Raw genomic sequence first — 12,198 nt, 5'->3', positions numbered from 1 at the left:
GAAACCCTCAAAATTTGGCTTGAGGCAGAAACCAAGAATGAAAAAACTTCCGTAGCTAGTAACTGCCAAAACTGTAAGCTACTGATAACTACAGATCAAAAGCAGTCAAATGGGAAGTCTGCAAGCAGTCTAAATGTAAAAGTTTTTCTAGGATCACCCTGTAGCAGGCATACAATAGACACACACTTGCAAAATCGTATCTGGCATACCTGTCTGAAACAATGCAGAGGGGCAGCTACTGATTCAGTCTCTTTCAGATAATCATCCCAATTAAACTGTTCTGGAAGACACAAGATAAAAAAAATACATATACACACTTACAAAAAAAAAAAAAGAATTTACATTAAGTGAAAATTTGACGAAAGAAAGGGACAGAAAACCCAACTATCTTGTAGAATACATTTTTTTTCAAGAGCAGAATCATTCTCAAATGAAAACTCTACCTTTGAAATACATACAGACCTTGAAGGAGCTTCAAAAATAATGTTAATTTACAGGGGTGAACACACAATAGGCAAAATCAATATAAAACTTCCTTCTTTTTTCTTGTGCTCCACGTGCGAAATTATCTAGGAATATCTAGACTGAATTCTCTGCAGAAGGATCTCCCAAGTATTCTTATATGAATCACATTAGCCTGCTATATTATAGTCCCCCTAACAGCAGGGTTGATAGGATAACCTCATATGAGTACTGAGATGATATCCATTGAAAAACATAGACACAGGGATACTGTTGAAATATATGTCATGAACATTATCCACTAGAAAGCAAGAAGATAGCACAGCCTTCCAACTGCATCTTTGTCTCTTTTTACCTGAAGTCACATAAAGGTTTCATTTTGTAGAATATCATGTAATATGGCATAGATAGGTAAACATTATGACAATCTTAAGTAACAAAATCATGGTATTTTTTCCAGTGTTAGTAGTGTCACTGTTTATGTGTATGGGCAAGTGGATTCTGCATTTGATTTAATTAGTGTTACCAGTTTTGCATGAATGGAAAACTACAAAGTACTTAACATCAAAGATACAAGCAAGCATATTAATTATTTTAATCTAAAGTGGAAGAGAAAGGGTACAATGTCACAGCTAATATTTTTGTTACTAAATTACCAGAGTGAGCTGTTTACTTATTTTTCTTGTTTGGGCAGCTGGCATCTTTCTGATGTTCCTGAAGAATAAAGCACTGATGAACCCAAAATGATGCAGTGATGCCACCCAGTGGCTCAGCAACAGCCACTCACAAGGCCTAATGCAAAATCCTTGGGGATGATGGAGAGCTTGCTCCAGGTGTGCCAGTAATTCTTCCAAAAACACCACTGGGCACAGACACTTAAATACAGGTCTGCAGTTTTCAGGAGAGAGGAGAAGCAAAGAAACAATCTGAAAATGGCAGCATTTTCCAGCACTTGCAGACACCTTCTCTGCTCAAACCCAGAGTCTTCCTGCAGTAGGACAGCATTCAGCTGACATTATCAAGTGCCTCAAGCAAAAGGGAACCATCCCCTCAGCCTGCTGAGGTCCTGGCTTTTGGTCAAACAGACTCAGAAGTGTACAAGTCCTTTGTCCTTGCCACTGCAGATGCCATGTGCTCGTCAGCAATGTGAGAAGTCAGTAACATATCAAAAGCTGTTAATTTGGTGGTCTGGAATATATGCAGGCTGGTAACAAAGACAGTTTTACACAACATCTTGGAATTCAACCTATTTTGGAATGAAAATTTTATTCACACATTTATACAGTAAAACTGATTTTGTATTCCTTACGAAAGGCAGGATACATTAACTTAAGCATATATTTGTATTTCAGGAAGGCAGAAATAGCTCTTCACAACATTCCCCAGAAAGCAGCCCCCAGATTTGTTGCTCTTTTCATTAACAAGCCAAGGAGCGTGCAAAAATTAAATATTATGAACTGATAGCAAGGTTTTATCTTATAAAAATTCTTCTTGGACTCCAATAATAAAGTTGCCACTTCTGGTGGCCTTCTGATTAAAAAAAAAAAAAATCAAAAAAACCCCGGAGTTTACCTTAGTAAAGTACCTAATTCTACATAATTAAATCTAGTCAAAAGAAAATATTAGTTGTGTCCCAGCTGCCTCAGATCTAACATGATGTAAAAGCTGTAGTCATGCATAGCCTCATTGTGTTAAGGACTGTACAGTTACAGACACTTCAGTGACACTGCATTTACCGGGACAGTCATTCACCTCCTCCTAAAAATTATACAGTAACATTTCCCAAATGATCTGAATTTTAATAACAGAATGGTAGATTTCATGGGGTGACCAAAAACAGGGTGAAAGAGAAAGAAACAGTTTTGTTTTTTTCAAGGGGACATTTACTAGAAAGACACAGAAGGTAACACAATATTTACTAGAAAGACAGAAAAGGTAACAGAACATTTACTAGAAAGACAGAGAAGGTAAACAGACAGCTACAGATAAAGCCAAGAGCAAAATAACATTGCCTAGCTCTTTGCTTTAAATCCTGGCTATCAAGAGCTCTTGCAGCAAGCAGAAATGTCCTGGAGTTAAAATTAGAAGCTCTCCACCTGTGAAGATACACTGTATTAAATTAGAGCCAAGCTCTCAGAGGTGGTGCTAATTATCATTTAATTACTGCAGCTATAGAATCAGGAGACACATGTATGTTTGCAACATGTAAGACCCATCTCTAGAAAGATAAGCACATTGAAAAAATATCTACATGAAAGCTTCTCTGTATTCTTAGTGTACACAGGTAAAGAAGCAATTGTGTTATACATATTTCTGATTCTGAAGACCCTGAAAATATGCAGCTTCTGACAACTAGAAATCCTTAAGAAAATTAGCTCATACGAAATAATTTAGTGTGCATTTCTCTTCACACTCAAATCTGCAGGCTGAATAAAACAGCTTAAGAAAAGACTGTTATGCAACCACCACAACTTTAAAAACCCACCAAGAAACTGAAAATGAGAGAGAAAAAGAAAATTTTATGCTGAAGAGCAAACCAGCATATACTGGAAATGGAACGAAACAAAACCCAAACCAGAAGGTAACTAGAGCCTTTTGTAAATGAAAAAAACTATTAGTTTAAAACCTGCGTAGGAGGGAGGCTCTGAAATAGTGATTCAAAACAAGCAGCAATGGCAAAAACCCTGACTAATTTAAAAATGGAGGGACTGAGTCCATGTCACAGTTGCCTGCATTACTGGCACTGACCCATGGGTCAATGACCCCTGATGCTCTCTTCAATGCTCTATCAATACCCTATCACTTCTTGTCAAACCTGCCAATCCCAAATTTACTCAAGCTAGAAGGGACCTCAGGAGGTCTCCAGCTCAGCTTCCTGCTTCTTCAGGGTTCCATCAGACTCAGTGTGAACATTTCCTCATCAAGGAGGAATTTCTTATGTTTCAGCCAGTATTTGTCACTTTTCCTTCCACAGTGGCTCTGACAGAAGCCTGGCTCTGTCCCCTTTCCATGATCTTCTCCCATAAGCTTTCTTTTCTTTTAGCTGAAAAAAAAAACATTTCTCCCGATTTCAGTACCAGTTTTTTGCGTTCTGGCTCCTTCGTTTTTTTGCAGGAATTCAAGCCAGCCTACTTCAGTACAGCAGCGCCTTCCTTGTACTGCGCAGCTCAAAACTGAGCACAGCTCTCCAGAGAGAGCCTCCCAAATTCCCCGCAGGAGCGAACGCCTCTTCCGGCAGGATCCCTTTGCAGTGGAGCTCTTTGGCCACACGAGCTCGCTGCTGACCCACGCTCCGCTCTGCCCGCGGGATCAGGGGCTCTCCCGCTGATTCCTGCCTGCCCGGGCTGCCTCAGGGCTCCGCTGTGCCCGCGGCCGAGGACTGGGCATTCACCGGTCCTGCCATTCCATTTCCCCAGCACCGGCAAGTCCATCTGAAGGCAGTCCTGCCTTCCAGCCTACTGCCTACTCCTCCCCATCGGATGTTACCCACAAACTGCTCTGGCAGTGTGTTCTGTACAATCGTCCCCATCTGACAGTAAGGCCTTAAACAGCATCAGCCCAAATACTGACCTCTAAGAAATGCCACTAGCTACCCTCTGACAAGTGGTCCTTGCACAGCTTGACAGTCCAGTCAATTTTTCATCCATATATCCAAACGACATCTCACCAGTTTGGCTGAAAGGACACTACAGAAACTGTACAGAAACCTCTGCTAAAGTAGACACGAACAACATCCATTGCTTTTCCTTGTTTCCAGAGTAACTAAGCACAAAAGGCAATCAGTCATGCACAGTTCACACACTCGACAAATCTACCTCCTCTGTTCCTAACCTCATTGTTGTCCTTTATTTGCTTGGAAATGGTTTCCAGAAATATTTTCTTTATAGTCTTCCTGAAGACTTAGATTGGGCAGGCCAGCCTGTAATTCCCCAGGTGCTCCCATCTTGTCCTTCTTGACAGTGTGCACTATTTGACCTTTTCCAGCCATGGTGAAACTTCCTCAATCACTACAAGTTCTCCAAGAGAAGTGAGAAGCCTCCTTGCGACATCAGTCCCCTGCCTCAGCACCCCTGGAGGTGTCACATCTGCTGTCATGAATAAGCGAATGCCTAGTTTGTTGAAGTGCTCCCCATCTTTTTTCACCATACGTAATTCTTCAGTTTAGTGAAAGTCAAAAGTTTTACAAAATTTTAATTGACAATGTAAACTATGAGCTGTCACTTGCAGATTGGTAGAATTTAAGGTCCTGGTTTTTTTCAGGTTAATATAATACAGTATCACCATAGCCTAAGCACTGTTTGGGCAGATTGAACACGTGTCTTCTTAGATCACCCCTAGGTTCCCTTGGCACCCATCTGAGACTTGGGACATGGAGATGCCTCTTTTCTAGTCTTCATCTCATCATCGTTCTTCTTCAAAGATGGGATTTCCTTATAATTTTTGTACACATACTCTTGAAAATGCAGCAGTTTATGTGTAAGGTATTTCATATTCCGTTTTATACCTTGTACCTCTTTCAATATGTTGTGATCCTTCAATTAAAATTTTTCTCCTCCTCTTATCTTTCTCTACTCACTTCAGTCTATTTTTTTTAACCCATTCTTCTCACACCTCTCTATCTCCTCTTTGACTTTTCCTATCACACATTGCCCTGGAAACTCTGGAGACTTCCTAGCTGCTAACCCAAAGCATTGTATGGTGTCTTCATCTAGCATCAAGAGGCTCCTTCTGTTCCTTTGCCACCAACAAGCAACAACACAGAATAAAAATTATTTCATCTGTAGAAAATCAGAGATCTTACAAGAAACTCCTCTCTGTCTGACAAAGCTGAGCCTAGATTTCATGAGGCAGTTCAGTTCCCAGACACTAGGCTAACAGCACAGACCAAGCCCAGAACACAGAACAAGACTTGTCTGCTTAGTACTGCTTCTCCACAAAGCTTTTTCAACACCTTGCTCTCAGCTGCAGGACGAGGCAGGGACATTTTCCAGTGACTCATGAAATATTGTTATCTTATCCACATATGAAGAGCACTTTGCTGGTGAGGGGTGGCTACAGCACTCTGTCATGTCAGACAACATTATTTAAAACAGACACAGAGTCCAGTTTGACTGGAGCTCCTTTTACACTGCAGAAGAAGGAAAAAGACAAATATGCTTCCTTTTCTAGTTCAAAGTAGCAGGGACAAATAAAGATGACAGGCTGCCTGTACAGGTTGTGGATTCTCCTCCTCTGGAGATACTCTTAAGTTTTCTGGACACAATCCCAAGTAATGTGCTCTAGGGAATCCTGCTTGAGCAGCAGGTTGGACCAAGATGACTTCCAGTGGTTGCTTCCAACCTCACCCATTCTGTGATGGCCAAAATCCCAAAAAATTAAAAAATTTGCTCTGGCAAATGTAACAGCTGAAGGCTGCATATAGTGGTATTGTATCTTTTATGCAAAGTCACTACCTCAATTATCCAGCCAATGTGTCAGTATCCTGGCATGTTTGATCACTGACTATGCTACTTGTCTCCACTGGCAGCCAAGAAGAACCAGATCATCTACCAGGAGTCAGAAAGCACAGAAAGGCGAGCAGAGTAGAGTTTAATTCAGCGTCATTTTTTCAAGAACTCCTGAAAAGATTTTGTACTTTAGTCAATACTACTCATGACATTTCTTACTGTCCAAATTCAAACAAACAACATGCAAAGCATATTGAAGGATGTTGCTGTTGTCTCACTGCAGCCACCACAGAAGCTACCCTGACAGCAATCTCATGTGTACACTGCCATATGGCACCTGCTGTGCACAGGAGAGGCTAAGATAGCCAAAAATCTGGATCATTTCTGGTAAGTGTGTACTTTTCCACTGTTTTCTAAAAAAAAACCCACAAATTCTGCTGGCACATCAATTATTTAAAGTAAAAGTAGAATCCCAGGCAATTTAATCCAGTTTGCAATCCCAAAAACTCAAGACTATTAAACTGAAAATCCTTCTTTTGGCACCAGGAAACACATTAAGGAAATAGAAGGTAACTGCAGCAGAAAACACATGAGACTGAGAAATAAATGAGGAGAAGAACAAACAACTCTGTAACAGTTTAAAAATAATAAAGTTTACACAGCATCTTTGTTTATACATACAAAGAGTTCTTATTTGGCCAGTAAAACTAGCAGGTTCAACTCAAGCAGCTTCAACCATCATTTTCTATATCAAAACATACTTTCCTAATAGACAAAAGCAAAGGTATGTTTTTAACTACCCACCATAATAACCCAAGAGATTCCAAAAAGGAAAAGAAGTCAGAAAATAGCGCAATCCAAACAGACACTTTTTCTCTTAGAGTTCCTTAACTAAGAACCTGACAGCTGCAATACCTACCACTTTTTAAAGATGGGTTGTTTGCCTGCTGATTCTTTCCATCTTTCTCTTTTCTAATATTCTTTGAATCTAAAAGACAAGATTCCATTACATAATAAATGTAATATTCACATCATAACTATGTCCAGCATAGCACAGAATGCTTTCAAACAATACAGAATATCATGTTGACTTTATTTTATTCATTTCAGTACATAATCAAAAAGGTATGTAAATTTAATCACCACAATATTTTCCCTTCAAAGTATATTGAAAAGTACAGCATGAAAAAGCAGAGCTTTTGACTACTTTATATCAATTGTTAGAATAAATCTAGTTGCAGAATATAGAATATCAACTCCACAGACAGCAATGCTGTCCTATTTTTAAACAGTTTTACTTCAACCTACACAAAATTTGAGATCCTGTATATCTTTATACATCTGGTTATAGACAGATCACTGTGAACTAGGAAACAAGTAAAAAAACCAAACCCATCCTAAAACCATATTTCTGAGTTAAAGATTTCATCCTATATTGAGATTCTTTAATACTCAATATTCTCAGTATAAAATTCTCAAATACTCAAAGCAGCTATCTCAGCACTCATCAGTTATTTTAAAGAATCACTCAAAAGAATCTACCTTCTCTGTCATTAATCTTGGCACACACTCAGGGGTCTGCCATATTTCATTTTTGATGGATTTCAGCATGCATGAGATGCAGGAGAGCTGGGCAGCTATAATGCAGAAGACTGAGAGAGACAGTTCCACTCATTCCTTTTAAAATACATTGTTTGGTGACCTGCTTTTGACACTCCTGGACTTGAGTGCAATTCAAACACAATATTGACCTCACAACAAAAATGCAAGCACATTCTCAGATCTAAAAATCTTTTTTGTTTTTACCAAGATCTGCATAGGAGAATAACTCTCTTGGTCTGCAAATGCCTCACTACTGGGAATGGGGCTGCTCCTCTAGTTAGGCTTGTGCCTAGCTCACACCTTGGGTTATCCCACTGAGCCTGGACTGGGACAGGTGAATGGAAGGCTCACTTTTACTGAAGATTGCATTATAGTCAATTATTAGTAGCTGTATTCACTTGCTTTTAAGTCTACAGCTACTGATTGGCTTGCTCTTGAAAACAAAGCACTCCTGACCTAGAATGTGAAGCATTTGGTGACAGAAACACTTGAAATAAAACGAGTTGTTCTGCAGAAAAGACTAAGCCCTAACAGTGTTCCTTTTCTGTAAGTGAAGCATTTCATGGAACATACTGACAAGCAACGTGTGGTGTTCAGCACTTCCATCTCACATCTTTCATTATCAGGAAATTGCCACATAATGCAAGAGCTGAGTCATGACAAGCCTCTGCCACCAGACCCAAAATCCTGCCCTACTATTCAGCGAGGAGAGGCTAAGCCATCCACATGGCCCTGTGCTCGGCAGGATGTGATGCTGCTTGGTCAGAGCACAACAATGGCCAGGGCACCCTTGGGGGTGGACAGGCAGGGTCTCAGCATCCAGAGCCACCCCATCACCCTGTCCAGGAGCTCCTGGGGGCAGCCCCAGCACTGGGGGCCATCCCAGGAGACAGGCTGGCATGGGGCATGGGGCCAGGGCTGTGGTGATCTGGAGATTGGCCCTGCTGCAGCATCACTGGGGCAGGGGCTGACATGGGGTCCTGGGCAGGGCAGGTGGAGGCCCCAGGGGAGTCAGGGTCATTAAAGCCTATGAGTGTACTCAGGACCATAACACCTTCCAAGAATAATCCAGACTTCACAGTCCTACAAAATCAATGCACAGCTTACATAACTGCTCAAAATACACTGCAAAAATACCACCCTTTTCTCCTAAAGCAGACACAGGCAGAACTCCAAGTCCTTTGAAAAAGAAAAAAAATGCTATGTTTGCATCTTGCCCTTATCTTCTTTCTTGACTTACATGCTCTTTCTTTCGGAAGAAGTTTGCTTTGGAAAATTTTCTATTACATGGATCCCTGAAAAAAATGCTAATGAAGATCAACTTCAGATGGAACTGCTGAAATTATTTGGGACAGGGCCTACAGAACTCTAACCCCAGTATCTCCTCAGCAGTAGGGCTTTAACCCATACAAGTGGATACCCTACAACTACCTGAGGGAATCTCAGAAGGGATAATGCTAAAACTAGTTCAGTAACACTGAAAAGATGCAAGGCTAATGTTCACCTTCTCCAGCCTACATCCTATGAAAATATATTTCATCCAGCTTCTTTGGGCTTGAGCTGAATCCAGATAATTTTCTACTGGCAGGACCTTTTGCCACATTCTATAACCTTAGTCAGTATTTCCCACAAACAGTCATGGTACTAAGGCAGACATCAGGCTGTCAGCTTGCAGAACAAGTAACTTCCCAATCTGACTATGTCCAAAAAGGAAATCAATAAGTCTCTTATGTGGAGCTCCACTGAAAGAAGAGAACTAATAACTGCTTCCTGCAAACACCCAGAGCTTGAAAGGAGGGAGTCATGAAAGAGTATCTACCAAACAGTGTCAGATTAAAAACAAGATGACAGCTTTTCATGCTGAGAGACATCAAGAACAGGTGAAAGAATGTGAAAAACTGCAGCCTGGACACCACATGTGATCTTGCTGACAATCACTACATGAATTATTTATTCCCTATACCGGCTAGCTTTAGTGCCTCTTTCAAAAATATCACAGCAAATATGAAAGTTGAAACAAAACACTCTCAGCAATGTATTTTTCTTATCAGTCATTAGAAAACTACAAGAAGAGATTATTATATTAATAAGTAGATTTCTCAATAGCATTTTAAACAACTATTTCATTTGAGGTGGAGGCATTTTCATTCACAGGAAACACAAAGCACTGTCACTACCACTTGTTTCTGATGGTAGGAAATCTCCTCTTTAAAAAGCACAAATAAATCTCACCCAGCATATGCAGAAGCATCCAAGAATAAGGCTGAATAAAAGCAAGATTGCTTTCAAAGGATCTCCTTCCTTTTATGCATTCCAACCTTCATCAGTGGGAAGCTGGGAATACCATTACAAAGCTGGAGTGTTTAGTCTAAACAGATGCACAGCTACTAACAGGAAGAATTTCCAAACTGTTTCCACATCAGAAACCCTGTATCTATCTACTGCCACCCCAGAAAACTTTCCCCAGTCGGTATTTCACAGTCACTATTCACAGTCTATACTTCCCAGCCTTGTTCAGGTGTGTTTTTTCCAATGTTGGCAGTTAGGCTGGATAAAAAATTATGGTTTATTTTCAAAAAAACTATAAAGAAAGTAATATTTTACTAAAAACCAATTTTCTAAATATTAAATCTTTTATAAACACATGGAGTTTTTTAATGCATGCCAATCTATATTTGAAATTTTAATATTCTCTATTTTAATAAATTTAGTTTCCAAAGGTCACAGAAAAAAAATTTAGACAGAAGGCTATTATTCAAATCACTGGGTGGAAAAGAAGATGATTCTCTCTGCACATGATCCTCAGCTTGGTCAAACTTTGAAGTCAAACCTCAAAAAATGAGGCAATGAATGGCATAATATGTACCACTAAATAAATGTACATGTACAAAGAGTATTTTCTTTTCATTCCGTTGCACATTCAGCTCCTAGCCACATTCAATGGCTAATTCCTTGAAACCTGAAAAATTGACTTGAAAATAGGAACTCTATTTTATGTTGGAGACAGAAGAGACTTATTAGTCCTACAGTCTTGAAGCTCATGGTAACAAAAAAAATAGGTCTACTTAATTCATCATCTATCTTCCCCTGTCCATTTCTAAAGGGAGAAGTTTCAGTTTGTTTCTCAATGTAAAACACAGTATGTGTTAGATCATTGGCCAAAACAAGAGCTAGAATGAAATTTTGCTTTATCAAATGGACTTAATCAAATGCTACTAAGCTCTCTAAAAGAACAGTGAAGAACAGGATAACTATTTCAAAAAAAGTTTGAAAATAAAGTATTACATATAAGTACATAGTATTTATATATTTTCTATGTATCTATACATATTTAGCCTATACCATGTAAAGGCTAAATACCCTATGAAAAATTTCTTTCTTTTAGAGCAGCAAGATAAGAGTACAGCATACATTAAAATTTTAAAATCAACATATTCTATTGTTCACCAACAATTTCTTTTCTAGAGTGCACTTCATAAGCTAAAGGTTTAGATACAAGCCAAGATTAGAGTAAGATTATTTAACATAGTGCTTTCTGCTTACTGATTCAAAACTCCATGTGTTTACATTACTCCCACTCTATCTGTAACCACAGAATTTTGCTGATAAGATTACTCAACAGAAGACAGGCAAGAGCAACCACATCTATCACTTAAGAAATTAGAGACAAAGGGGAAAAAGAAGGACAAAGCTATCCTGACTGACTTGTGAATACCAAATAAAATAATCAGAGAAGGCAAGAGAAAGCTCTGGGCAAAGATAATCCTGGTGACCAATGTGTACTTGCTCTTATAAGCTCCCATACTGAACTCCTGTTTCTTGCCTGAGAAGCTTTAAAACCTTGCAACTTCTTTCTAGAAGATTTAACCTTTCAGCAAACTAGATGATTGTTTTGTGTAGGGATGGCAAATCATGTCTTTTAACAGCAATAATTTTCATCCCAGAATAGTGGGCTACATGCATGTGCTGTCTTCTAAGACTTGTTATTTGCTCGTTGTGCAGTGTGGGGAAAGTGAAGTTCACAGTCATGCTTTGAAGCCTCCTGCAGCTATCCCTCAGCCATCTTGATGTCTTCAACTCTTCTGGGTCTTCGGAACATGGCAGGATACCACTCTTCTCAAACAAGCCCCTTGTCTTTTCCTGATGTATGCGAAATATCTTTGGGTGACAAAAACTTTTGCTCTTCCCATGCCATGCAGTTACTCACTCTGAAATGAAGTTTACTGAAACAAGCCCAAGACTTACCATTGCTCAGGAAGGGGCCTTCTCACTCCCCACTACACAGGCTTGTGAGCACCTTCCCCCAAGCCTCAGTGCACACAGTTGAGGATATCCAGACAGAGTGAATATGAATATTTCTCCTCTCCTTTCTTTTTGTGCTTCCCCAGTGGGATTCTTACCTTATCTACTTGGAACACCAGTCTCTTTGCCTATATTTAGACAACAGCCATGCAGAAAGCCTACAAGAGAAGGGCTCAGACTTCCTCCATAAACTCCTGGTGCAACAATTAAATGGATGACTCCTGCCATTACCGAAAATCTGTTCTAGCAAAAGACAATTATTTACCAAGGGAACACACAAGCACATAAAGCAGCTTGGGGTGAAGGTGGTAAGCTCAAGGAAAGTACAAAAGTGCTAGCAGCCTTTTATGGAGGACGACTACCAATCTGGAAGCTTCCAATGCAG

General features: G+C 39.7%; 1 protein-coding gene across 5 annotated transcripts in view; it reads right to left on the bottom strand.

Moving 5' to 3' along the window:
* SCML2 (Scm polycomb group protein like 2) overlaps positions 1–12,198 on the bottom strand; it is a 72,276-nt gene that overhangs the window by 45,834 nt on the left and 14,244 nt on the right. For 2 of the 5 annotated variants that reach the window (XM_074534655.1, XM_074534656.1), the window contains exons 3-4: positions 6,829–6,897; positions 210–280 (exon numbers count right to left, since the gene is read on the bottom strand). The exons of 1 other annotated variant lie outside the window; for it this stretch is intronic. In XM_074534655.1, coding sequence (XP_074390756.1) covers positions 210–280; positions 6,829–6,897 — 140 coding nt within the window. The remainder of the gene's footprint in view (positions 1–209; positions 281–6,828; positions 6,898–12,198) is intronic. 2 more of the 5 variants (XM_074534657.1, XM_014265207.3) reach the window with 1 other exon arrangement.

Source organism: Zonotrichia albicollis, chromosome 2, assembly GCF_047830755.1.
Source record: "Zonotrichia albicollis isolate bZonAlb1 chromosome 2, bZonAlb1.hap1, whole genome shotgun sequence".
Classification (NCBI taxonomy): domain Eukaryota; kingdom Metazoa; phylum Chordata; class Aves; order Passeriformes; family Passerellidae; genus Zonotrichia; species Zonotrichia albicollis.
The sequence above is the reverse complement of the archived record's forward strand: the minus strand, read 5'-3'. Positions and strand labels throughout refer to the sequence as shown.